Source organism: Stigmatopora nigra, chromosome 4, assembly GCF_051989575.1.
Source record: "Stigmatopora nigra isolate UIUO_SnigA chromosome 4, RoL_Snig_1.1, whole genome shotgun sequence".
Taxonomy (NCBI): Eukaryota; Metazoa; Chordata; class Actinopteri; order Syngnathiformes; family Syngnathidae; genus Stigmatopora; species Stigmatopora nigra.
This window is the reverse complement of record NC_135511.1, coordinates 6,287,489-6,313,893: the sequence shown is the minus strand read 5'-3', so window position 1 is coordinate 6,313,893 and position 26,405 is coordinate 6,287,489. Positions and strand designations below refer to the sequence as shown.

The 26,405-nt window shown below is 38.5% G+C and overlaps 2 protein-coding genes across 3 annotated transcripts; one reads left to right on the top strand and one right to left on the bottom strand.

Moving 5' to 3' along the window:
• Positions 1-1,710: 1,710 nt before the first annotated feature.
• Positions 1,711-23,888, top strand: LOC144195096 (ras GTPase-activating protein 1-like). 2 transcript variants are annotated; one of them, XM_077714480.1, is made up of 26 exons: positions 1,711-2,860; positions 11,363-11,515; positions 11,621-11,756; positions 11,919-11,989; positions 12,166-12,283; positions 12,471-12,502; positions 12,697-12,749; positions 12,827-12,977; positions 13,052-13,130; positions 13,204-13,327; positions 13,412-13,568; positions 13,932-14,019; positions 14,144-14,224; positions 15,057-15,214; positions 15,296-15,372; positions 15,452-15,624; positions 16,480-16,639; positions 16,713-16,855; positions 17,033-17,148; positions 17,223-17,309; positions 17,678-17,745; positions 17,847-17,935; positions 18,001-18,078; positions 18,153-18,287; positions 19,382-19,461; positions 21,055-23,888. In XM_077714480.1, exons 1-26 carry the CDS (start codon positions 2,355-2,357, stop codon positions 21,101-21,103), a joined length of 3,162 nt encoding a protein of 1,053 aa, XP_077570606.1. In that variant the 5' UTR covers positions 1,711-2,354; the 3' UTR covers positions 21,104-23,888. The 2 variants fall into 2 exon arrangements, with proteins under 2 accessions (XP_077570606.1, XP_077570607.1); XM_077714481.1 differs by lacking the exon at positions 1,711-2,860 and adding an exon at positions 6,432-6,804.
• On the bottom strand, positions 20,366-26,361 carry ccnh (cyclin H). The gene is made up of 10 exons (XM_077714482.1): positions 26,221-26,361; positions 25,424-25,542; positions 25,223-25,345; positions 25,082-25,155; positions 24,781-24,994; positions 24,545-24,708; positions 24,157-24,227; positions 23,975-24,083; positions 20,527-20,590; positions 20,366-20,461 (listed from the first exon to the last, which is right to left on the bottom strand). Exons 2-10 carry the CDS (start codon positions 25,538-25,540, stop codon positions 20,435-20,437), a joined length of 963 nt encoding a protein of 320 aa, XP_077570608.1. The 5' UTR covers positions 25,541-25,542; positions 26,221-26,361; the 3' UTR covers positions 20,366-20,434.
• Positions 26,362-26,405: the final 44 nt, after the last annotated feature.

Here is a 26,405-nt window from a genome sequence, read left to right as displayed (position 1 = left end):
TTTTTTATTCGGTTTTCAACCCATCAATCCACAAAAGCATTTTCTCCCATCATCAAACAGTATTACAATAGGAAAAACCAGTTATTGCAAAATTTCTTTTCCCATCTGACCTTTGACTTCCTTACCCATTTTTAAACAGCTCTTCTTTTTTCAGATTCTTTTCATCCTGCAAATTTGATCACAATTCTTTTGTTGTTCTTGGGTTATCCTACCCACTAGTGGAAATAAAAATCTCGATGCAATTTATATTGAAAAGATTTTGTTCAAGGGAGCATTCTGGGAAATACTTGTCTAAGTCAAAAACATTTTTTCATAGTTAAATAGAAATTCAATTTGATGTGAAGTCCGCTGTTTTTATTCTTTGGTCAGTCAGGGAAAACCAATTATCTGCATCCTGTCTAAAATCTTATTACCTTCAGTTTAAGAATCTGCAGCAGGACACTGTCATATTCAGAGAGAAGATGGTGACTAACATGGCAAGAAGCAGTAAGGCTTCAGTGTCATTTTAATGGTAGCGCATGTCTGTATGCATATTTGACATTCACAATGTATTTCTATGGGGAGAGGCTGGCAGCGAATAATTGTCAGCTCCAAAAACCCAAGGACACAGGTGTCAAAGTGGCGGCCCGAGGGCCAAATCTGGCATTTTGTGCGGCCCGAGAAAGTAAATCATGAGTGCCGACTTTCTGTTGTAGGATCAAATTAAAATGAAGATTATACATGTATATTAAATTTCCTAATTTTCACCCTTTTAAATCAATAATTGTCTTGGACTTCTGATTCCAAGTTTGGGAGAAAAGGAAGAACTACGTTTTTTGGTGGGAAAGTGGATTTTATTTATTCACAATATTTCTATTTTGTCTATGTATGCATATTGCAAAGTAAAGCACAATAACACTGAAAATGTATGCTTTTACTCTGAAAATAGATAAATGCAAAGACAGAAATTGCAAATTTTCAACTAATTGATAGCCATTGACATGCATAGACGTCAATTCCTTATTAATATGTTGATTGACAGTGCATGAATGAAAGTTCTTTTATTCAAAATTATTTTACGTCTACTAGTCTACGGGTCCGGCGGCGGGTGAGTGGGTAGGGTGTCGGCCTCACAGTTATGTGGCCCTGGGTTTGAATCCAAGTCCGTCCCACTTTGCATGTTTTTCCTTGGCCTGCGTGGATTTCCTTGGGGTACTCCGGTTTCATCCCACATTCAAAACACATGCATGTTCAGCTGATTGGATACTCTAAATTGCCCCCAGGTATGTGTGAATGTGTTGACCGTCTCCTTGTGTCCTGCCATCGGCTGACCATCCATTCAGGGTGTGTCCCGCCTCGAACCCAAAGTCAGTTGGGATGTGCTTCAGCACCAACCACGACCCTAGTGAGGATAAAGCAGTTCAGAAAATGAGAGAGATTCCCTTGCCCCATTGAGGGTCAATATATGACTACCCTGCCTAAATCAGGCTGTACCACCACCCTAATTTGAGGGCTTCTGTTTAGATGTGGCCATCACATTTGTCACTGTTGAAATTACATTTATTTTGCAGTGAAGAGTGTCTGGAGAAAAACAAAATCATCATCAACAACAACAAAACATTTCAGGCCTTCCAGTGATTGTAGAAGGCATGGATCGAGGGGTAAGGCTACAATCTCTGTGCTCGCTTGCCTTTGTCTGCTCGGTGTGTGAAGGGGAGTGGGAGAGGGAGGGCAGAGGGAGTGAGAGAGCGAGTAAGCCACTAGCACAGAAACCTGCAAACAACGTAAACTTAGATCGGAACGGGTAAAAATGTCTACTTTGACATAGCGATATGCACGGGGTCGCTCGACAACGCACCACGCCGTGGGTGTAGGCGACACGAGCGGGTCGTGTCTACACAAAGCTCGGGACGAACCGGACTCCCGAAAACAACAACAGTGGTAAAAAAGAAAGAGGAAAAGAGGAGGATTATACACTACAGTGACAATAAAACAACAGATCGAGTGAGCGAAGGTGAGCAGTGAGGAAGGAAGTAAAGAGTATTGAGATGTGCTATGCTGTTTTGGAGTATTCAACATGTGCTTTCTTGCTGTGAACTTTAAGATCGGGAAACAATGAGGAGGTAGCGAAGAGAAAAGTCATCAAGTGTCTGTGGACCTGCTACCGTTAGCTTGGCTATTCCTGCCTTAGAACGAATGCGAGGGAAAGCTAACGCGTGCTAGTTAGCTTAGGGGCTAACAGCGTTGCGCTCAACTTTTGCGATTGTTTCCCGGGAGCCCAAACACTGACGGAGTGTTCTGAGAAGGGAGGGGAAGGGCGGGCTCCCTTCTGGACTTTTCCCCCTCGACACCCCTCAATAGTCACCCCCGGAACCATGGCAGCGGAGGTGAGCAGCGAGGAGACAGCCTCGGTTACAACAGGGACAGGCGGCGGAGGCCTGGAGACGGCCCCTTTCCCCGTCTATGCCAGGCCAAATAGACAGAGAGTGTCGGATTTGGGAGCGGTGCCGGTCCTCCGTCAACACTCCAACACATCACCCGACTCGCTCCCGGACATGAGTCTGATTTATCCAATATCGAGTGGGGATGTCAGCGTAACAACCCTGTGCACAGTAGGGAGTGGCGGTGGTGGACATTCGCTTTTCCAAGGAACAAGCTCAGGGAACGTGGGCGGCATGTGCGGATCTCCCACATCGGATGGACCAGCATGCCGGATTTCGCCCTCATCGGACACGGGGGTGACCGAGTTCCCCCCACTACCTCCACCTCCGCCTCCTCCTCCAGGTTGTGGAGGTACCGCGGATGAAAGTGACCTGCAAGATGGACCAGAGTACGAGGAGGAAGAGGTGGCCTTTCCCCTCTCTGCACCACCCTCAAACCAGTGAGTACAACAATTAGAAAGTTTCAGAACTGGAATCTTAAAACTGGATTGCAAAAAGTATCAGTTGTCATGCATTTGATGGCAATGGAGGATAGTTTCCCTGTTAACTTGGTGGCTGCTATTGACAGTGCTGCAGGGTAGGCAGCAAATAAGTGAAAATTCACTTGGTGCCAACCTCCCACTTCGAATGGATTGAATGTCGATTACTTGTTTAAACTAAGTGGTGGACATTTTGCTTGAGGAAATCAGATTGACTGCCATTGATGGTGTTAGACATCCAATTCATTTTAAGTGGGAGTGTTGCACAAGTTGGCATTGGTTCATTTTCTCCCACCCTGCTAGGTTAAATAGATAAGACATACATTCATTCATTCATCCATCTCCCATACCGTGAATCCTTGTAAGGGTGTGCAAAAGGCAGACTGCACCCGAGACAGGTCGCCAGTCAGCTGTAGGACACACAGGGAGACAATTCACACTCACAATCATACGCCTGCAGCTGGAATCGAGCTCGAACAGAACCACTACAACATCAGGCGGCCTGGATCTCCTAGTGCTAAACTTATTTAAAGTGTTAAAATATATATATATATATATATATATATATATATATATATATATATATATATATATATATATATATATATATATATATATATATATATATATATATATATATATATATATATATATATATATATATATATATATTTTTAGATCCACAAAAATTGTTCCTTTCTCCACCAACACTTTTGAATGAAATTATCATTAAATGTATATATAGATATGTAAAAATATTTAACGCATAGCAGTAATTACATCAGTCACTTGAGTGATGATGAAAGATGTCCAATCATGTCTCTGTTCATCCTTCTGCTGTAAAATCAGAATGTAGTTAGTCACCACCACATGATTTGTTTGTTAGATATTGAATTGTGGCAAAATGTTTTGCAATATAGTGATCAATCATTTTACCCTCCCTAGGTACTAGTACTTTTTTCCAGCCAGTATGAAATTGGTAAAGTTTTATGAGTAACAAGTTCAGGAATCATTTTAACAATATTTTTAAGGGTGGCATTTTTTGCTACTACAGTACTTTAGTCACTCCTGATGACTTTGAAGTTTATCATGTGAGAAAGCATCATCCCTTTCATTTGAAGCATTATGATCATATGCTGACAGTACCCAATTATTTTTGGGTCAGTGTTGAAATGGTAAGCAGACATTGCTTAGAGCCTCAAGACTTAAACTAATAGCAAATGGGTAACAACCATGTTAGTAAAGGTAATTGCAGCCACATGTTGTTTTGACCTACAAACTAACAGGGAGCTGCTCATTTTTTGGTGTAGTTTTTTTTTTTCAAATGACTGATGGACCATTTAATATTAATCAAACCATTAAACAAGTTCTCTGGACCCTTGAACTTTACATGAAATATATGTGTTGTTATACGGTACGGTTTTCAATAGAGGATTCATACACAAAATATTTTATGCCTTAGAATTTTCTTAAATTAATAAGCGGTACGGCAAATGAATGAGTTTATCCTGCAGCGTGATAGTTTATATAATCTTTGCCCGCTGCTCTCTTTAGTTCTGCTCAGTCTCTGTGATGTCATGGGAACATGACAGCATCAGTGATTTTTAGAACGCTTGTAAATTGTAATAGTACCACAATTTATTTTTATGATTGAGCTGCACTCTGTACTTTGACCGAAATTCTCCATTAGAATAGTGTTAAGTCATTGGCTGCCATTGACGACATTAGATCCTCAAATTCTGAACATTAATCATGAAATAATGCACTGTGAGGAAGACGGATGTTTTTGACAGACTGTCTGCGACAGTGCAAAAAAAATCAACATTGCTTATTGTTCATAGAAATGTTTTAATAGGCCACCAAGAATTATTCTCTCAACAGTCGTAGCACCTTTTCTCACTCACCATGTTTTGAATGTCTTCTCTAATTTGTACCAGGACAGTGGGATATTCAATTAATTTGAGCTAGCAGTTCGTAAAATGCAATTGACATGAGTGGACAACGTAAAATATTTGGACTGGTATTAGTGGTCTTAACTGCATGTTGCACCCTGACCCTGAATGCTGAACTCAGCAAATTGTGCTCTGAGTGCAAATATGTGCAAAAGAGCAAGGTTGGATGTGTGTATTAAAAAAAAAAGTCATCATTTGCCATTCATAAACTTGAAGTGTGCAGTACGAATATCATACTGATGGTTAACAATGTGAAGTTACGATTTGTCCCACAAAAGTTCTCTACTTTATGGCGAAAGTGAGCGCTTAATGCCTGGGCTTAAACAAACAACACTGGGAAATGAGTGGTAGATTTCAAGTTTCCACGAAGATTAAAGCCTGCCTAATTCAGAAAGGGTTTCCCACAGTTGTTAGTCAAGGAGAAAGGTTTGGTGGATTTGATGATTATTCCCCAATAGTGTGAATGAGTTACCTGACTTTTCTAACTGCATGTAGAAAAGGCATTTGCGCTGGATACAGTGTGACAGAAAAAATACCAGCCTTATAAGATATTTGTTTTAATTAGTTTGTCTACATTTTACATTTTCAACAAAAGTCAATTTATTTAATCTGTATACTGCACATTGATAAGGATGAAACCTATAGTTTCCATATATTTTCATGACATTATGCAATGTCCTGTGCCCTTCCAATACCCACTCTGCCCTGCGTTCTTTCTAACATCCTGTTTTTCAACACTTCTGAGCCATTCATAACCTTAATAGAGTTTCACTTACATTTGACTTTTTAAGAGCTTCTCACGTGGGTGCGGTTTGCTGCATCATAATCAGCATAACTAAGTGTTGTCTTACTGTAAAGGGATAATGGGTCCTATTACATTCTAACATTGTTCTCAGGTTTATTGAATGATTTGCAGTGTCACAGTACACCTTTTTTGCAACCTAATAGTCAACACAATGTGACAATTCTTTTTGACGGGAAACAATCTTTTTTTTTCTCTCTTTTCGCAAAAATAATAGTGGTTTAATGTGGATTGGTCGGTAGTGAATGTGAGCGGAAGAGCCATCGGCATCCATATTTTTGGTATGTAAAGTTCCGCAAATGAAAAGGGTCTTCTTAGGAGTTCTCCCTAGATTGATTTAGCATACCAGGTCAGCTATCTTCCAAAATATATAAGTTTGTACACATAAGCATAATTAAATATCTACATACTTGCTCAAACATTCACGTTAACCTGACTGTTATTCATTAATTTACTCAAAGTGGTTTCCATTGCTATTGGCACAGAAAATAGAAGGATGACAAGCCCATCATTCACACTATAATCAAAGTATATGTTCAATCGCCTGGATATTGCTACCCATGTCATTATAAACATGTTCTCTTAGATGTTTAGGGCAAAGCTGAAGCTATGTTAAATGCTATCTGCGTTATCAATGATCATCATATAAAGCAAAATGCGTATTCATACATATGTTTCAGTGCAGAGTTGCCACTCCCTGCTGCTTCTGTCTCACTGAGTCAGAAACCAATCGGCTTCACGCTCGTGGTTTTTATGAGGGGAACATGGGACGAGAAGTAGGCAGAAAGTCAGAGGAGAATAAGAGCAACAACTGCCGGACAACACTTTGCCTCCTTCTTGTTCTTGAGAGTGACCAACAATCTTTTAATAATATTGGATAACAGCCATTGTTTGTTTTAAAAAAATTAAAGAGTGACGACTTTCTGAGTCTGCATCCTCGTGCTATTTCTGCGGATGTTGATAGCGATGAATGCATCAAGGCGACAGCGGCAGCACATCATCATGGCTTGTTTAGATTTCAAGCTGCCTGGGCTCAGCTTTCTACGGCAAACGTCACATTTGGCCACGCGGTAGCCGCATCAGTGGAGTGGGCGCAGCTTGCGAGACCACGGGACGCAGTGGAGGGAGATGCAGCAGAGGGTAAACTCGGCGTAAGTGGGGCGTCTGTTAAATCCACAACCCATACTTCAACTCCAAAACAAGCGTATGACAGAGCCTGCTTATTAGGTCCACTGATGTTGGATTGAAAATGATACATGAATGGCAGCGTACCGGATTCAATACATTGATCAATTACTATGTATTCTTATGTATTAATCGGATTCAAATTATATTTTTGCCTATTGTTTAGTATAATTCTTATTACAGTTTCATTACTCTTTGATTTAATGATGTTTACATTCTTAACTTACTTACTTGTTGGACCTGCCTGTAGTTATGGAAGGGAAAAATATATTTAAATAGTTTGGAAACCCATTTTCTGCTAACCCAGGATATACCTGCAGGCATGATATCATCACACCATTAGGTTTTCTTTCTTGATTAGTTACATAGGTAGACTATTCAATTTTTTATCCATTCATTGGCAATTGCTGAATCGTTTTTTATTGGGCTGCATACAACTTGTCGATAATTCAAAAAATATGAATTAATGAATTCTGTGGATGTAATACTTGCACAATGAAAATTACTTGCTATTTTTGATATTTGAGGTTATAAATGTAAACATTTTGACATTATGTATATAGCAATGAAGTGACTCAAACAGAACAGATTTGTTTATTGTTTATTTATAACAATAACAATTAAAAATTAAAGTGGTATAGTTGGATTTTTTTTCTAGGTCAAGTCGACTTGCAAAGAGCAGTTTCCTCAAAATGTTCATTATAATTAATTAATGTTAAGCTCCTTTAAGCCCGTTGCACACCGAGGGATGTAGCCCAACCTGACTGAACTTTTTCACAGGGAGCGGGTTTAAGCAACTGTTTGAATGAATGAATGGCTGATCACTCAGTCACTGGTTTTGCTATGATGCGGAATTTGAGTGCGTGCGGTGGGTCTTTGACCACCCAGTGAGGGATCTCGTATTCAGTTTCAACAATCTTCAGTGAGAGTTTTACTTGCCAGTCGACAGTATCACACAAACTTGCTCACAGGAAATGCTAAAATGATCTTCTTTTTCATATTACCTCAAGATGACAGGACATTGTGGGCCATTTTGTGTATTTTGATGTTTCTGCAGCGGCAGCGATTTGCTATATCGGGGAAATGTCTTTTTTTTTAATGACCGAATACTTATCGTGTTATAGTTGTTCTTGATGTGCTTTTGTTTGGTGAGTAAGGGAAAATCCAGAATAATATTTTATCCTGAGTGCAGTGTCAGTCAAGTAAATAAACTGCGCATCACTGTACTGCTCGCTGTTCATGTTCAGACATGACTGGGAATTCCTCTACTTCATTGTTGAGCCTAATCCCATAATCACTGCTCGGTCATTGCTTAGGTGGCCAATATTAAGGAAAAATATAAATTTGACAATTTAAGTCGACATGTTTCAATAATTGTAATTACCTGTAATATATGGTCCAATGATTACACTTGCTCAAAGAAGTAATATAAGTAAGATTACCATTGTTATTATTTATTAAATGCTCAGAAAATATCAATAGACATTACAGAAAGAATATTTTTGGAAATACTTTTTAATGGTTATGCTGAGATTTCCCCATTTCAAAAGTTGATTTTCCCCAAAAGCATTTTTTTTTGCTTTGACGAAAGCTCGAACTTCAGTGCTCACCGGCACTTCAGCCAGAGCATTGACAATCCATTTCAAATGATCACGTAACTCATGCGAGGCTGCCTGCCACTCTTTGTCTGGAACTTGTTTGCCATCCGACATCCGTCACTCCCAAGGTGTTCGCAACACCCCTTCTCCCGGCTGTTATTTCGTGTTCGGTCCATGGGTCGAGTCCATCTTCCAAGCTTTCACACACATCCTGTTGTCATTCACGTTAGGCCCTTTCGTCTGTGTAGATTAGAGGTGGCGTTTCTTTGACTATTGAGGGTCAAAAGCACGAAGAGCATGTGGAGGTCAACTGCCTAACCACTTGTCTGAAATCTTTTGAATGGATTTACCATAATGCTTGGAGTACGCAAATAGGCTATTTTTAGGGTCTGCTCATTTGACCAAGAGAACATGAACGTCCACTTGGTTGACCGCAGTAAGTAGCGTGACGGCAAGAAATGAAACCGGTCAGTCAAGTGGTCAGTGTCGTACAAAATTTGGAACTTGGTGCTAACATAAGGCGCAGACCGACTGATTTGGCGCTGCGTCAATTTTAGAGGGAATTCTAGACTTTGAAGTGCGCTCTATAGGCGTAAAAATGCAGTACTTATTCACAGCAGTTTGAAGCTCCAAATTGGAAAGACAAAAAGTTATCTTGATAATTATCGATAACGACTGATAGTTTTTTTTTATAGTGATCATTTTTGTCATATCGCCTTGGCTTTCCTGCAAAACAAGGCTTATCATTTTTCGTCCAATATGGCTGTCAACAGTTTGGCTTGCAAACCCCTGGCGTAGGTAAACAAGTTTGCAAAATTCGTTTGGGCCCCCTGTGTCTTTTGACATCACACCAATAGTTGGATTGCACATAACAACACTTAAAAAGCACACCTATTGGGAAAAATTAATGTCCATGATTGGCTAGGACAAAAGCCATGAAATGTCATTTTAGAGAGTAAGAGTTGAGAGGGAAATGTGTGCACACGTTTCTTCTTTTATATAAAATTGATAATAAAATGTGTGGGTTTTTGTCACTCACTAGAATATAAGCATTTTTAAATGGGTACTTTGGCGAACACATTACGACTCTCAAGAACGACTGGCTCACTTTTTAACAGGCGTTTGATAGGCAACCATTGGCCAATAATATAGCGAGGGTAACGACACGTTACTGTTAAGCGCAAGTCCCTGAGCACATTTTGTCCACGTATTCAAGGCATTCAATCGCACAAGATCTTACTTAAAAAAGCATACAACATTTTCATCATAGCGTTGTTTCTGTAATTTTAAAATGCAACATAATTGAAATATTGGGAAAACAACAATAAAGTCTCACTTGCAATCAAACTTGCAGTATAATTTTTGGGCCACAAGTTTTTCATATTGCTCCTTTATGAAATGCTGATATACTGTGTTTGAGTGTATTCTAAGTTGGTGAACCTGTTTGGTTCCTGTTCGGGCCAGGAACAAAATTAACGGCTTGTGTGAAGGTTACAGCCAAGGATTTGTTGGTTTTCATGTCACAAAGCAGATTGACTATTAAATGAGCCTCAAATGAAAAGTATATAATTAGTGTTCTATAATTCCTACATTTGTAATTATTTGTGGGCAGTGTATGCACAACTCTGGGATAGTAAGTGCTTAAACTTTATCATGTGGTCATAATTGTTGCCAAAATACTCGTAAAATGATGTGCCGAGCTATGCTTTCTGACACTTTGATTTTGTCTCTTCGTCTGCACGTGTAGATCTTCCTTCAGCATTATTTCCCACCATTGCCTCGGCTCCTTGATGTGGCTTGCCCAAGCTTTAAAGCTGCACTGTATCTCCTTCAATGCTCTTATCACACAAAGCCCTTGGAGACACTTCACTTTCCTGCTTCTAGCTTCTTCTTTGCAAACTCTTCTTGGTGGGAGGTTTAACACCCTTTTCCCACCAAAGAATAAACCCACTAGTTCATAAACTACACAGGGGTCAGTCTAGCTTTACTGTTTCAAAAAGTATGTATTGGTCAACCCCTGCCACATGTTATTATTTTTTACCTCAGTTGGGTAAGGAACATCAACATTCAGCCTCAACTGATGAACATTTTGAGACAGCTAGGTTAGCAATAAAGTCTAACTGCATGAACGCAAAATGACAATAACATGGCCAAAATTAGCGTTTATGAGATGCAGGACAACACAGAGCCAATCCATTAAAAGATTCAAGTGAATTATCCCTGGCATTTTCTTACTTTTTAAAAAAATGCCCCTTTTATACCTGAGCAAAGAGCAGCCTTATTGAAAATATCCTTAACCCACTATCCTCATTTAAGGACAGCCTGTAATATTTTTCTTACTTGAGATCAAGGGGTTTATGTAAATGTCTATCTTGGGTTAAAATCGGTTAAGTTCATCCAACTTTTTTATTTTATTTATTATTATTTTTATCTATTTATTTCATATTGCACAGCAACTTTTGGTTTGAAGGCAAATTAAAAAAAATGACGCCTTGCAAAATTTGTGCAGGTTTTATTCTTTACTTTTCATAATGTAAGCAATGATTTGTCTTGTCTTTATTGCACAACTGAACTTAAATTTTAAAATCATATTTCATATTCTCTTTTCTTATAAAGCTAGGTAACAGTTACCTTCATATTTGAATAAGGAAGAAAGTAATCATATTATTATAGAATTTCAAAGTTTCAAATTTGAAACAAAGATGTTATAGTTATTGTGATAATTTTCGATAACGGCTGATAATTTTATTTTTATTGTGATGACATTTTTTTTCATATCGTCCACCTCTAGTTGCTGGTAAAATGTAGTGGAAACCATGTGCAATTGTGTTTTGTTTTGGAACAACCTTGAATTCCACTGGTACAATTGGAATTGCAAACATTTTATCTTAATCAAGTTTTTTTTGATTTCTTGCGATCATCTCAGGTGGTACCATGGCAAGCTAGACAGAACCATTGCTGAAGAGCGGCTGCGCCAGGCCCGGACCCATGGCAGCTATCTCATCAGGGAGAGTGACCGCCGGCCCGGTTCTTTTGTTCTGTCTTTTCTCAGCATGACCAACGTGGTCAACCACTTCAGGTAATTTAAGACCCATTTTATTTATCGATGTGTTATTGTGTCAGTAATATAAACATGTCCGATTGGTCTAATTTTTGTTGTTGATGTATTGTTTACTCTTTCAAGGATAATTGCCATGTGTGGAGATTATTACATAGGAGGGAGACGGTTCTCTTCCTTATCAGACCTGATTGGTTACTATAGCTATGTGTCTTGCCTGCTCAAAGGAGAAAAGCTGCAGTGGCCTGTGGCCCCTCCTGAGGTTAGATGACATATTTTTGGCATTTTATACCAATGTTGTACTATTTGTGATCAACTCCAGTCAAACACATTTCTATTTGTGTGATACTAAACATGTTAGTGTCATAGTGCCCATTCTGAAGGTGAGAAAATAACATCTTATTTTTTTAATATCTTTTCACAGCCAGTAGAGGACAGGAGGAGAGTAAGGGCCATACTGCCATACACCAAAGTGCCAGATACTGATGAGATCAGGTAAATGTTCATCTTGTAATATGACAGACCCTAAATGTAGCGCAATTCTGTCCTCTGCTGGTTAGTCTTTGTTATTTCAGTAACACCAGTAAATGATTTGTTAGTGATCCACTTCTAATAGTAATTATAACAGGAATTAGTCCCTCTTACAACATGCTGACTAAACGTGCCTGCAGCTTCTTGAAGGGAGACATGTTCATCGTCCACAATGAACTGGACGACGGCTGGATGTGGGTGACCAATGTCCGAACGGAGGAACAGGGTCTGATCGTGGAGGATCTGGTGGAGGAGGTGGTAAGCGCATCCTACTTTGAATTTAGTTTAAGATATTTTGTCTTATTAACCTTACTGAAATAATTTGTGTTTGTAGTTTTTAAATTTGTTTTTACACACATGAAGAAATTGCATTATTGGTTCTCATTCCCAAGCAAACATATAAAAACATGTGTTGATGAATAACTTTCTATGAATATGTTTCTAGTGCCGGGAAGAGGATCCACATGAGGGAAAAATGTAAGTTTTGTTGTTTTTGCTGTTATTTGGTTGACATTTTGACAAAATGCTATCAACTAATGCCATTGACAGTTATAGATGTCCAATCCATTTTATCTGGGAAGCCTTCAAAATGGTTTGGACATCTACCAGCATCAATGGAAGCTAAAGCGTTCACAAAGAGACTAATTGAATTAATTTTGGATCTTGTACAGCTGGTATCATGGAAAAATCACCAAACAAGAGGCCTATAATTTGCTGATGACAGGTAGCACACTTGACTTATTCATAAAGTATAAAAGATTTGAGCACTAATGCTCACCTTTTTTTTCAACTAATACGTAGTTGGCCAGGTGTCCAGTTTCCTTGTCCGGCCATCCGATAACACACCCGGGGACTACTCCCTCTTTTTCCGCACCAATGAAAACATCCAAAGGTTTAAGATCTCTCCCACCCCCAACAACCAATACATGATGGGAGGGAGGTACTACAACAGGTTTGTGTTAACTTGCTTACAAACATCCTAAACCATAAGTGTATTAAAACATGTCTTGTGCTCTAACCTGGTAGCGTTGACGACATCATCGAGCATTATAAGAAAGAGCAGATTGTCGAGGGTTACAACTTAAAAGATCCTGTTTCAATACAGGTAATGTTCGAAAAGATGTCACCTACATTCCTTCATTACTAAAATTACAAAGCTTGTGTTTGCATTCATTTAGCACCAAGAACAAGTTATTACTGACACTGTGGATGGGCGAGAAATTTACAACACAATCAGACGAAAACCAAAGGATGCATTCTACAAAAACATTGTCAAGAAAGGCTACCTCCTCTTTAACAAAGGTACGTCACCTGATTAGTCTTACTCTGTATTCTAGCATTTTTCTTCGTATTGTCATGTATTTTCTATAATCTTATTGGGTTTAGGCAAAGGCAAACGCTGGAAGAACCTTTACTTCATTCTAGAGGGTAACGATGCCCAGCTTATCTACTTTGAGAGTGAGAAAAGAGCCACCAAGCCCAAAGGGCTCATCGACCTCAGTGTGTGCTCGGTTTATGGTGTGCATGACAGTCTCTTTGGCAGGTAAGGGGTAAAAAAATATATATACTACTCAATATTAGGCTATCAGGCTTTTGCACTGCTAAAAAGAAACCTTTTAATAAGTGATGATAACTTAAGCCGTGAAAACTCAAATATTTAAATTTTCTTAAAAACGTTATTGAGTTAACGCTTAATTTAATAACATACATTGCTAATTTTAATATGTTTGGACAAATTTTATTCTTTTTTGTTTTCTGAGGTCATTTGACTTTACAAGTTTCCATTAAAACTTGTAAGGTCAAGTGAAAATAGTTTATTTGCAATTGCAAGTACCGTTTTTTTTTTATCATGTGAGTAGATATAACATTTTATTGATTCTTCTTTATTTTTAATTATCCCATTTAGGCCAAACTGTTTCCAGGTTGTTGTCCAGCACTTTAGTGAGGAACAATACATTTTCTACTTTGCTGGCGAGGTTCCAGAGCAGGCACAGGTATGACAGCAAGTGATTGATACAAGTCTTCAATTTTCAGGGGAATGCAGTCATAAGTGTATTTGATCACTTCTTATGACACGGTTGGCATCTATGCTAATTTTGTTTGATGTCTTTTTGATAGGATTGGATGAAATGCCTTCAAACATTCTGCAGTAATTTACGAAAAACAACTCAGCCTACCTCCAACAAAAGGCTGAGACAGGTATGCGTCAATAAACACTAAATTAGTGGGAACTCATCTTTGATGTGGGTCATATCGTATTTGCTATTTTCTACGGAGGGCCAACAAGGGCTAACACAATCGACACGAACACTAAGTCATTAGCATATGAAACAACTATTTAAAATATTCAATTAATTGTTTTAATTTATTTTTCATCTCAAAATTATCCGCATCCTCTTTCTTGAGCCATACCAGCATATATTACAAGAGGAGCACTGGAGAACAAGACCTGAGCATGACCTAGTAGACGATTGCAGACAGTCCGACAGGGCAGGCTATCATTAAAAAAATGTTTAAATAGACAGACAGACAGACAGACGGTTTGACAAGACAATGAGGAGCAGGTCGGTGATCCGAGAGACAACGAATAAGGAGAGACACAAAGGGCAAGTAACAACAAATTAAATCAATGGGGTAAACATGCGGACAGGTTACACAAAGGGAAAAAGTCAAGAATCCTCAAAATCACCACAATAAACCCTATGAGAATGCGTTTTTATCAAAAGAATCCCAATCTATTAATTGCGCTCATAATTTATAATTGTTGCGTAGCCTTAATTTACTCTTAAAGCAGCAAAATGAAAGTAAAATATTGTCATAGTCCTTGATATTTCATTGATGATGGCCAGCATTTTAAGTTTACAGATATAATTATTCTCACAAAACACACAAAATGATGTGGCCGGCCGGATCTGGACTCCAATATATTTTGTTGAGAAAAGGCTACATTTTTGTCTTAGGCACCCAATGAGTTAACTCCACCATTAGTTTTTCAAAACCAACATGGATGGATTTTGTATTCATTTTTCAGGTGAGCAGTCTGGTGCTGTATGTGGAGGAGGCCCATAAGCTACCAGTGAAATACTTCACCAACCCCTACTGTAATATCTACCTGAACAACGTCCAGGTAGCCAAAACGCACCCAAGGGAAGGCCCAAACCCCGTCTTCACCGAGGAGTTTATTTTTGAGTAAGTCTCCATTCAAACTTCATTTTTTGACAATTTGATTCCTTGTTTATTCAATTAAAATTCACGTCTGTCTTTTTCTAGTGACCTGTCGTGTGAGATCAACAGATTTGAGATCAGCCTTAGCAACAAAACAAAAAAAAGCAAAGAAAGTGACATCTGTATGTTCATTTTTAATATGACATTTATTCTTAGATTTGGGGGAATTCTTATCTTTTGAACATTTTGCTATTTTGGTAGTATTCATGCGCTGCCAGCTGAGCCGTCTGCAGAAGGGCCAGATGATTGACGAGTGGTTTCCGCTCAGCTCCCACGTACCTTTAAAGGGCATTGAGCCAGGGTCCCTGCGGGTACGCGCACGCTATTCGATGGAGAAAATTATGCCTGAAGAAGAATACAGCGAATTTAAAGAGGTCAGACTATTACAAATTAACATTTACTTATTCATACAATATGAATTTGGACTAACACAAATTCAATGGCTCATCCACAACTGTTCATCATCTCGAGACAAGGTTGACTTTTATTTATCATTGATATTTCTGATTAAAAACTGTAAATATTGCATTTTTATTGATTTATTTAGAAGTATATTAAAGTAAAACGTATTTTTGGTGAAATTGTGTGGGGATTCTCTGTTCCCATGGGTCACTTTCTATTAATTTTGGGGCATTTTCATCCAATCTGGTTTAGCAGCATTCTAGAGTCCCTTTCTTGTACATTTTGAAGTCTTCAGTTTACTTGAGGGCATTGCTGGGTCGCTTTTTGTTAAGTTTGGGGCATTTCTGGAAAAATTCAATTCGAGTGAATGGAAATTTTTTTGAGGGAGATGAAATTTTCTATTGGAAATTAAAGGAACACTTTGTTTTAATTTAGCTATTGACCCTGCAATCCTTGAAGTTCCATGTATGAGCTTGTAGTTGATAACTTTAATGCTTGTTATTTCTTTCTTACTTCTACAAATGTTACTTCCCTTTAAAATCAATAGGAAAGATTTTGTCAAATTGTTTACGTAATTGTACGTCTTGCCAAAAACTTGCTATAAACGTTTTAGCGCCATGATTTTGCGTCAATGGACATTATTCGCAATTGCACATATTGCAATTTGAGGTTTTCACACTAAAAGATAGCAACTCAAAAATCCGTTTTATCGCCTGAAAATTACGGTCGTCAACTAACTTCCAGAAATAAGCAGTGCTTAATCAAAACAATCATTTGTGGCAGCCCAACTCTCAACAATAATCTTATGTCTTTGTTTCCTCGTGTAGATGATACTGCAGAAAGAGTTCCATGTCGTTTATGCTCTGGCCCACGTGTGCGGTCAGGACCGCACTTTACTGGCGAGTCTGCTATTGAGGATATTCAGACACGAAAAGGCTGAAGCCCCACTTCTCAGGACTCTCAATGACAGGGAGATTAACATGGAGGGTAAGAAAATGAAATAGAATCACAGTTAGATTAAGTCTAATCTCTACATCTAAATCTCTCTTCTTGTGGACAGATGAAGCTACAACGTTGTTCAGGGCCACCACGCTGGCCAGCACGCTAATGGAGCAGTACATGAAAGCCACGGCTACACCTTTCGTCCATCATGCACTAAAGGACACCATTCTCAAGATCATGGAGAGTAAACAGTCCTGTGAGGTAAACTCTTAACTTCTTTGAAACATATATCCATTCAGTTCAGAAAAACTCAGGCGGGAAGTTAATATAGCACTATAACAGCTAGGTTTCATACAAGTGAATTGCCTTTGTCCCCTGTTGTTACAAGCAAACCTACCACATAACATGACATTTCCATTAATCTGTTTCATTTTTAAGTTGAATCCTTCCAAACTGGAAAAAAATGAGGACGTCAACCTCAACCTGGCTCACCTCCTCAACATCCTGTCAGAACTGGTTGAAAAGATTTTCATGGCTGCTGAGATCCTGCCACCGTAAGCAAGCAGCATTGGATTTGTTTTTGTTCCTTCGAGGCAATCCAATAAAGCTGCATGTGTTATTGTTTCAGGACACTTAGATTCATTTATGGCTGTTTGCAAAAATCAGTGCAGCAGAAATGGCCGGCGAATACCACCATGCGGACCAGAGTTGTAAGGTAATCGAAACAAGATTATTGGTGCTGATTGACCTCGCTAAGCTGAATATAGGTCTGGGCAATGACAAAAATTATGCTGACTTAAAATAAAAATTTAAAAAATGATACTTTTCATGATAACCATCACATCTTTTGTCTTTCAAATTTGTAACTTCAAAATTCAGTAAATAAGTAGTGAATAAGTTACTTTACCCACTATTTTCAGCCTCATAAAAAGAAATGATGTAAATTGTTGACCATACTTGTGGCAATTTAAAAAAAATAAAATTTAAATTTTAGATGACCTTAACCCAAGTTAACAAAGTTTTAAATTTTTGCAATGTTTTCATAACATTTGCATAAATTCAATTGAATTCACTGTCTTTCAGTGGCTTTGTCTTTCTAAGACTCATCGGTCCTGCAATCCTCAATCCTAGAATGTTCAATATCATTGCTGGTAAGCATTCATCCAAAGCTACATACAAATAATTTATGCAGTAGCTATTTACAAGATAAAACATAAACTTACATATTAATTAATTATCTGTCTTTCTGCAGACCCTCCATCTTCAACGGCCGGTAGGACTCTCACACTGGTGGCAAAGTCTGTTCAGAATCTCGCCAACCTGGTTGAATTCGGTGCTAAGGTAACTCCAACCTTTACAATGACGATTTTGGGGTGATAGTCTGACAAGATTGCTTCCATATGCAGGAACCTTATATGGAGGGTGTAAACCCTTTCATCAAAAACAATAAGCATAGGATGATCATGTTTCTGGACGAGTTGGGGGTGAGTACACTTTTTGATTCGTTGTGAATCACCAATTTTGAAAACGACTGAAATTTGGACCAACCTTTTTGCAGAATGTTCGTGATCTTCCCGAAACCACAGAGCACTTTAGGACAGATCTGTCCCGAGACTTGGCCGCATTGCACGAGCTCTGCGCCGCGCACTCCGACGAACTTCGGACGCTCAGTAACGAGAGGGGGGCTCAGCAGGTGGGTGACATCAGTGGCGCTGCGGGTTTAACAGCTGTTTCATATTCAATCGGACGTGACATGGCGTTGATGGAAACTGACAAATTTGCAAGATTTTCTTTTAAGAGTCTAATCCAATGTTGATGGTGTTTTAGCCATTTATAACACTTGTGTTTAGGTGAATTGTAACACTAAACAAGAGATTTTGCATGTACGTAATGTAAATTTGGTACGCCGTTTAACGTACGGGTTCATATTGAACTGCAACGTTATTGACACAAATGTAGAAAAGAAGTGGTGACTTGTTAGCCAATCAGAATGCAGAACACAATGCAAATCCATGAAGTAGCGAAGCCGTCAAAAGTAAACCTTGTTACAGCGAGGGATCACTATCTTCCCACTGCTGGCATTTTTCTGTGAAGTACCACCCCCCAGTGGCCGAGGTGCACTTGCGCTCGTGTAGTTCATTTACAAATTTACTGCAATATTGAGGGATGACTATTAAATTTATTAAGAAATGTGTCAATTTTTTTTTTTTTTTTACAATTGACTTGATATGTTAGTGTCACTCACTAGTTATATGAGGAAAATACACATCAAATGAATAGTAAGAAGAAATATATTTTTAAATCACCCGAGTTTCTCTAACTTTCAAGCCCCGTGCCTATGTTATCCGTGAACCGATCATATGGCATTACCCAGAAGTCCAACTTATTCATTCATTTGTGTTTCAGGGCAGAAAAATCAATTGTCAAATTATTGTTGCCTCTAGTTTAAGAGTAAGCCAGCATGCTGTAGCACACTTGTCTGTTTCCATTGTACATACCTCCTAAAATGTCTTGATTTGCGATCTATAGTTATCTATAGCCATTCTTGCATTTTTGAACAAACATTTTTTAAGCTTTTTTCTTACTTTCTGCAAGGGGCGTGGTATTCATTACTGCTAATTTTACTTCATATTGGGTAAAAAAAAGGGACTATTCTCTAGTTTCTCAAATTTACATTGGATTATTTTCAAAATTACCAGTTTAAATAACAATAAACAAACTAAAAATAAAATGTCAAAAGAATCGGAAAAAATATATAATGGTGGTTCCTTTTTCTTTGTGTTCCAGCATGTATTAAAAAAGCTGCTGGCCATCACGGAGCTCCTCCAGCAGAAGCAAGCTCAGTATGCAATGTCCAACAGCAACAGGTAGTACTGCACCCATCCTTCTTCACTCCCATCTCCATCCCCCAATGGGGGCGCCACACTGTGGAGACCTCGCATGTTCTACCCTCATCTCCATGGCAACCCCATCCCACACCACCACGCCTCATCATATCGTCCGGTAGCTCCGCCCGGTGACTATCCATGTAGACCACAAGAGCTATGCAACATGAAACTGACAGCTGCCTGCACAGTAATAACTGACTGACCTTTTTACAAACTGTGTGAGTGATTCCAACTTTGGGTATATATACACATGCCTTGCTCATGAGGGACAATGCTTGGATTTTAAATGGTTTGTCAGTACCTGCCACGCAGCACAAATTGCCAAAGTGTACCCCCGTTCCTGCTTGGTTTGAGGAAACTGACATGAAGAAGCTAGTTGTCTCTTTTATTGTAACTGGATTGCAAGCGAGGATGCTTTTATACTGTAAGTAGTGACTGACTTCAAGTTTGTGACAATATCTGCCAAGTGCTGAACTAGCATGTTTTTTTTTTGTTGTTGTTTTTTTTTTAGATTGAAAGAATATGGTTATTTTATATAAGATAAAATTCTCTTGCTGGAATCATGAGTATAGGGGTGCGGCGAAATGAATTCCTCCCAGTCTGATTGTATGGGCTGTTTTGATTCTTTTTTTTTGGTTAAGCTTCCCCACCCACAAGAGTTTGCAATTGTGGCGAAAAGCATTATCTCAGAATTTAAATATGATGCAAAAGTGTTTACAGCTGGGGTTTTTTTGGAAATAGATTGTATCAAACGTGCATGCACTTATTAAACAGTTTTTGTAAAATAGTTGGAGTTGTTTATTCTAAACTTGATCATATTTTTCAGTGCTATTGATGGGGAAGGACATCCAGTCAATGATAGCCAATGTGTTAACACAGCATGTAGAAAAAAATACCTTTTATTTTTAAAGCAAGAGGAAGGAAAATATTTGACAAGGAATGATTTTAACAGTTACATTAGGTCTTCATCAGTCCAGTCCTATAAAACATATTTAAAGAAAATGATTTAATGTTTAACAAGAAAATAATTGAAGACGGTCTCACCTCTTCTTTTATTCTCGGCTCCTTTGACACATGGCCATCCTCTTCATATCCTCGCTTGCGTTTGCTGTAACACAAACAATACATGATTTGTTTGGGAGATGTGTGAGTGTTTTAGACCAAGAATCTGAAACATCATGAGCATGCTAGAATTGTAGAAGTCTGAGCAAACCTTTCATTTCATTGAAACAATAAGGGGATCTTTGTTGACGTATTTTCGGTGCATGACTAAGTTGTTGGGTAACAAGAAGTCACAAAGATGACAGCCGGCAATAATGACACGATAGACAGTTGGCGAGCAAAATCTCAGATATAAAAACTTGATGTGAAATATTGGTTCTTGCCACCCGCTATCAAGATGCAACGCAAGAAATAATGTCATAAAAGATCCTCCCTTTAAATGTGTAGTTTTCATTAGGTGTAGTTGCACCTCCCACTTCATATCACTCCATCAAGTGAGTACCGCTTTGTGTTACAAAAACTAAACTCCACGCATCTACCTTTGCTCAACAAGTCTACTTTATCTTCCAGGACAGAGTGCACCATCATGTCACTGGCAGCTGCCATCCAGGTAATGTGAATCCCCCGGAATCCCACCTGAGATTCAAAAGTGCCAGCCAGAAAGAGTAAGGCCTTGAGTTCGCTGGTCTCTCTCAGCATGTGGCCTACTATCTTTATACTTCAAATGCAATATGGCCACCCTCAATAGGTTGGAAACACATTTGCTGCATATGTGAACGTTGTCCTTCCAAAGCTTTTCCCAAATATGCTTTAGACACCGTGTTGGAACGATTAATGATGGACCTGAGCTGCCGCCAGCCGCAAATCTCTACGACCTCCTTTTACTATGGATTTGGGGGGCAACCAAAGCGCTGAAGTAGCATTACCTGCAGTGATCAGGGTATGTGAACACGACCACATAAACCGCCTTAAGCCCATTTTCTACACACCATCCTTGTCACAACACTAGTTCTATTTCTTTTGTATGCTGCTTTGTCGATAGAGGATTGAAATGTATTTGTATGATGTAGTAAAATGGCAGAAAGTTAGTCTTGTTTAGGAAATGTGAGTGTGTAACCGGTCTTTTGCATGTGTTCATCACTGCTCTTTCACTTAAGCGGGGTACACGCAGAGAATAATTTATCAGCATAACCAAATTAAGTATGCTTGCTATTTCTACAGTAGGAGTAATTCAGATAACTAACATATTAAAACTAACTTAACTAACCTGGAATGAAGAAATAAAGCGGTGGTTAATTAAATTCAATTGTGTTCTACATCAGTCCAACAATCATAATCAAATATAATCATTTTAACCAACATTATGTTAGGGTATATATAATGTGTTAAATATGCATGGAGTTCTTTCACTTGGGTTCGCTTTAATATATTTTGAAAATCAGTATGCGTGTACTCCGCTTTAGTCGCAATCTCACCCTTTTTATATTAATCAGTACACCACCAAATTCTTTTGGCAGGTGTCCTTTTGACAAGTAATCGTGCTACATTGCAAAGTGTGAGCGCAGTGAGGAATTTCCACTAGATAGTTTTCAAAATACTAAAATGCAAATTGGAAACTTTTCATGGAATTGGTATTTCAAAAATCAAAATCTCCCGAGTTAAAATTAAATTAAAACAACAAAAATAAAGTCAACTGATTGCAAAAGACAAATCAAGGTACTGCTTGACTTGCAGGAAATGTTTTGTAGTGCAAGTTAGGATTTTGGGATTTCTTTTTTTTTTTTAACTCAAAGACCTGACCCAAAATGTGTCAAGTGTCAACTATAAATCAGACAATAGTCCATCATCCAAGCAGCCAAAATCCAAGCCTCACTATATTTATGATCTCTATGACCTTTGACGCTTTCTCTCATCATGTCACCTACTGTGCAAATATTTATAAAATAGGCTAATTTGTCATTGTAAAATGCCTTGTTTTAATCTCTCAGACCTGATGACCTCAAAATGTAATCACTTCATTCATTTTATATAACAAACATATCCTGCAGGTTTGATAATCTTTTATTTGCTCTTGAATTATCAAGAAATGCCTTTTCCATACTATGTTACCTTTGTAAATCCCCCTTTAAAGTGGGAGCCAGCATTTTTGTTTTTTTTGCCCAGGAAAATTGTAAAGGTGTTATACAACACAAACATTGCCGATGTAAGCCACTATTTATCCCGTCCAACCAAACAGTAAACTGAGTGAATTGAGCACTTAGAAGTGGGGCAGCTGATAAGTAGCCTATTCTGTTGTTTTTATCTAAACATTTGGGTAGTTTTGGGGGACTAAACTGCAGTAAAATGTGTTAGCTGGTTAGCATCCATACTTGCTGCTGTAGTTAACATTGGCGTGGGAATCAGAACAAGACTTTAGCCGGAATTTTTTTCCTGGCCCACATCGTCAAAAGTGCACCATTAAAAAAATTAAATTAAATTTTAAAAAAATCCATGATTTAATTCCCAATGAAAGACTATTAGATTTTCAATCGCCAGATTTGCAGAGATACTTACCATTCAGTAAATCCTATGTAAATGGAGCCCAATAAGCTTGTTATGGTGCTTTAGCCAACATATACATAGCAATCATGTTTTTGGGACCCATTTTTTCTACTTTTAATTTTGTTTTCCATGGTAAAACCAAAAGGAACCCTTCCATATACTGTTTTTTTCTTCCCATTGAGGCATACGGCCACTGCTGCTCCTGTCCTCCTATTACGCCATCGTTCGTTCCAAAATATTTTATAACCTATATTTTTTACAATGTCAATACTTATGATTCTGTGTGAGTCCTAATGGATCATTTTTGAAAACTCTTTGCCAAGATTCTATCATTTAATTAGTATGGAAAACCTGATAGTGAGACTTTACGAATATAAATACAATTTGATTATGAGCAGTAACACTCTAAAGCTAATTATTACTGTGAATTTATGTTTCAATAAATAAATGAGTGCCCCATAAAGGTTTAAGTGTTTAGCGATGAGAAATTTAAGGGTCTTGATGTTATATAGGGTATGTATGATTGATAATGATATTAGTCAAATTCCATTTTTGTACATTCATATTTTAGTCCCATGGAAATGTTCTACTTTTGAAAATTCCCACCTCGACAAGTCTGTTTTTTGTATCAATGCCTGTCATATAGGTAAAAAAGCAGTTTTACCTTCAAGGCACGTAATACCACGGACCTTGCCAAGCTCATTAAATGTCAACATCTGAGCTCAGCGGCATATCGTACTTTCCTGTTATTTTATATGTTGGATAATGTGTTCCTTTTTATTTTTCTACCTGGAACAAAACCTTGAACCTTTTTGCATCTTAGATACGACAACCTGGTACTAATAAAAGCAACTGTTGTGACACAGCTGTGTAGTGGTTCACTTGGCATGCTTTAACTGACACTGTCATGTAATTTGTAATTTTAAATTGAACGAGAAATGATCCTTACTTCTTTGAAGTTGAAGCAAATTCAGCGTGGATCCTCATCAGCTTCTGTTTGCAAGAATTCACCTCTTCAGGTGATGGAAGTTGATATCTTTTCAGGAGATTTTTAATCCCTACAAAGGAGGAAGCATGCAGGTTATCAGCCTTGAAAATCTATGCCACATCATTCTGTGTCAAGTTACTCACGTCTCATGGTGTCGTACATCTTGGACAGCGTTTCTTGGTCGTTTTTCCGTCCCATGCATCCAGTCAAGTAACTAGAAAACAAATCCAATAGAAAGACCTTTTCATAATGCTTGGAAAGACAATGCACCAGAGTTGTTTAGTAGTACTGCAACCCTCACATTTTCTTTAGTAACTTCTCATTGCTCATAACTCACCAAGTTAACCCCATTAAGTTTATTATGAATGCTGATCTAAGTTCATCTTACTCCAAATGTTATCACGTTTTCCATCAAACCTGCAAATGCTGGTGAAACAGGTCTACTTGAAATTCCAAGTGCTGGTCACATTTTTTTGACAGTGTAGGTATGATGTCATAGTTCAGAAAAAACAAAGTAAAACAATGCCTTACCTCTCCATGTTGAGGCCAGCCCTTGAGGCGCTGCTCATGATAGCGGTAAGCGCAATCTGTGATGGGGGAAAGAGCAGCCCAGCGTCCGTCATGGCCGCATATGCCAAAAAGTCATCCACATTCTTCCTAAGTGACTCTGGGTTCTCTAGTGTAGGATATCTGGTCTGAAGAATGAACGTTCAGTAGTGATTAGGTCAAATCTAACACTATGGCGTACGTAAAAGCACTCAACACACCTTTAGGTCAATCAGCAGCCCCTCCAAGGGTCGGTATGGGTTGTGGACCACCAAGTGGAAGTTGAGTTGCTGGACAAGTAGCAGCTCGTACTCTAGGATTTGTTCTAAATCTTGTTCTTGTTCCGCCGGACTCTGCTGAACTAGGTTTCCCCCGAACTGGATACTTGAGACGTTGAACTCGTCCACTTTGCAGGCTAGATACGCACAAGTCAGCCTGAAATACAAGGAAAAAAATCCAGCATAGTTTGAGGTATTGAGGGAAGAACACAATTCCATTGCAGTTCATTCTTTTTAGTCTTACATGATAATCCTGGGGTGATATTCCATGAGTGAATTGTTCATGTAGAATCTTCGGAAGTACATGATGGCCGTACCCTGCATGATAGATACTTTTTCTCATATCTACAGCATTGTTTTGAAGTCTACAAATGACGATACATACAATAACAGATTTAGGCATTGTTGGTTTGAATACATTGCAGAAGTCCAGAAGCCTTCTCTCATAGTTTCGGAAGAGAATATCTTCTTCCCGAGGGTCTAGCAAGCTAGACTCGTTGAACATATGCTGTGGAAGCACAAAAGAAGGGAGTGTGGGCATTCTGATTGGAGAAATACTGTTAGAATTATAATCATCATCTTTAACCTTTCCATTTTCTCTTATCTTTGTTCTGAACTTCTGGTTGGCTTCATGACGCAACTGTTCCAACTCAGCTTCGTTGTTAAATGTCCAATATTTTCTTTGGGAGCTGTCATGGAACATGTCTGCAAAAAAAGGACATTATCATTTTCTGTTTCTCTTACATCTTTCATACACAAATTGGGACACTTTGACGAATTTTCAAGGGTTTAGTTGGCAGTGATGTGAGAACATCTCATTTCATCTCATTTTCTGAACCACTTTAACCTCACTGGGGTTGCGAGGGGTGCTGGAGGCTATCCCAGCTGACTTTGGGCCAATTGGTAGCCAGCCAATCGCAGGGAACAAGGAGACAAACAACCATTCACACTCACACTCATACCTAGGGGCAATTTATTGTGTCCAATCAGCCTACCATGCATGTCTTTGGAATGTGGGGGGAAACTGGCGTACCCGGAAAAAAACACAGAGAACATGCAAACATCACTCAGGTGAACAGATCTGGATTTGAACCAGGTCTCCCAATGGGAGAAACGTGGATCAAAAACTAAATTAAAGAGGTACGACTGTATATATAGATTACCTTTCCACGAAAGTTTACAATATCTTTTTTTCAGATTTTGATTTCATCAATCTGCTTGATTAATACTGTAAATACAAGGTGATTGAAACCAGTACGGACGTGAGATCATGTATTATAAGCATTTAAAGAAGATATCGCGCATGTTAAATTACGTTGACTCTAAGCTATCTACCGAAGAAAATATGATAAGTACCAGATTTAAAATTAAAAAAACAAATACCTTCGATGATCACAATAGTTTATAGATTAAAAAAACATCTGGGTCCGGGATACGCACGGAAAAAGATGCCATTAAATACTAGTCGCAGAAATGACGTCAGGTTTCAGCACGCCAGATCGTCGCTTTCTGATGACGCACAAGGTAACTGACAGCCCGTGCGTGAATATTTTTGAGCTTGCTTTCTG

Bases quoted from the DNA above. Each gene is read 5' to 3' on its own strand.
- LOC144195096 (XM_077714480.1), top strand. From the start codon at position 2,355: ATGGCAGCGGAGGTGAGCAGCGAGGAGACAGCCTCGGTTACAACAGGG. The intron at 12,284-12,470 runs GTAAGCGCATCC...ATATGTTTCTAG, and splicing joins AGGATCTGGTGGAGGAGGTG to TGCCGGGAAGAGGATCCACA. The intron at 17,746-17,846 runs GTAAGCATTCAT...GTCTTTCTGCAG, and splicing joins AATGTTCAATATCATTGCTG to ACCCTCCATCTTCAACGGCC.
- ccnh (XM_077714482.1), bottom strand. From the start codon at position 25,540: ATGTTCCATGACAGCTCCCAAAGAAAATATTGGACATTTAACAACGAA. The intron at 24,995-25,081 runs GTAAGACTAAAA...CTTGTATTTCAG, and splicing joins TATCACCCCAGGATTATCAT to GCTGACTTGTGCGTATCTAG. The intron at 24,228-24,544 runs GTAAGGCATTGT...TTTGTTTTCTAG, and splicing joins GCTGGCCTCAACATGGAGAG to TTACTTGACTGGATGCATGG.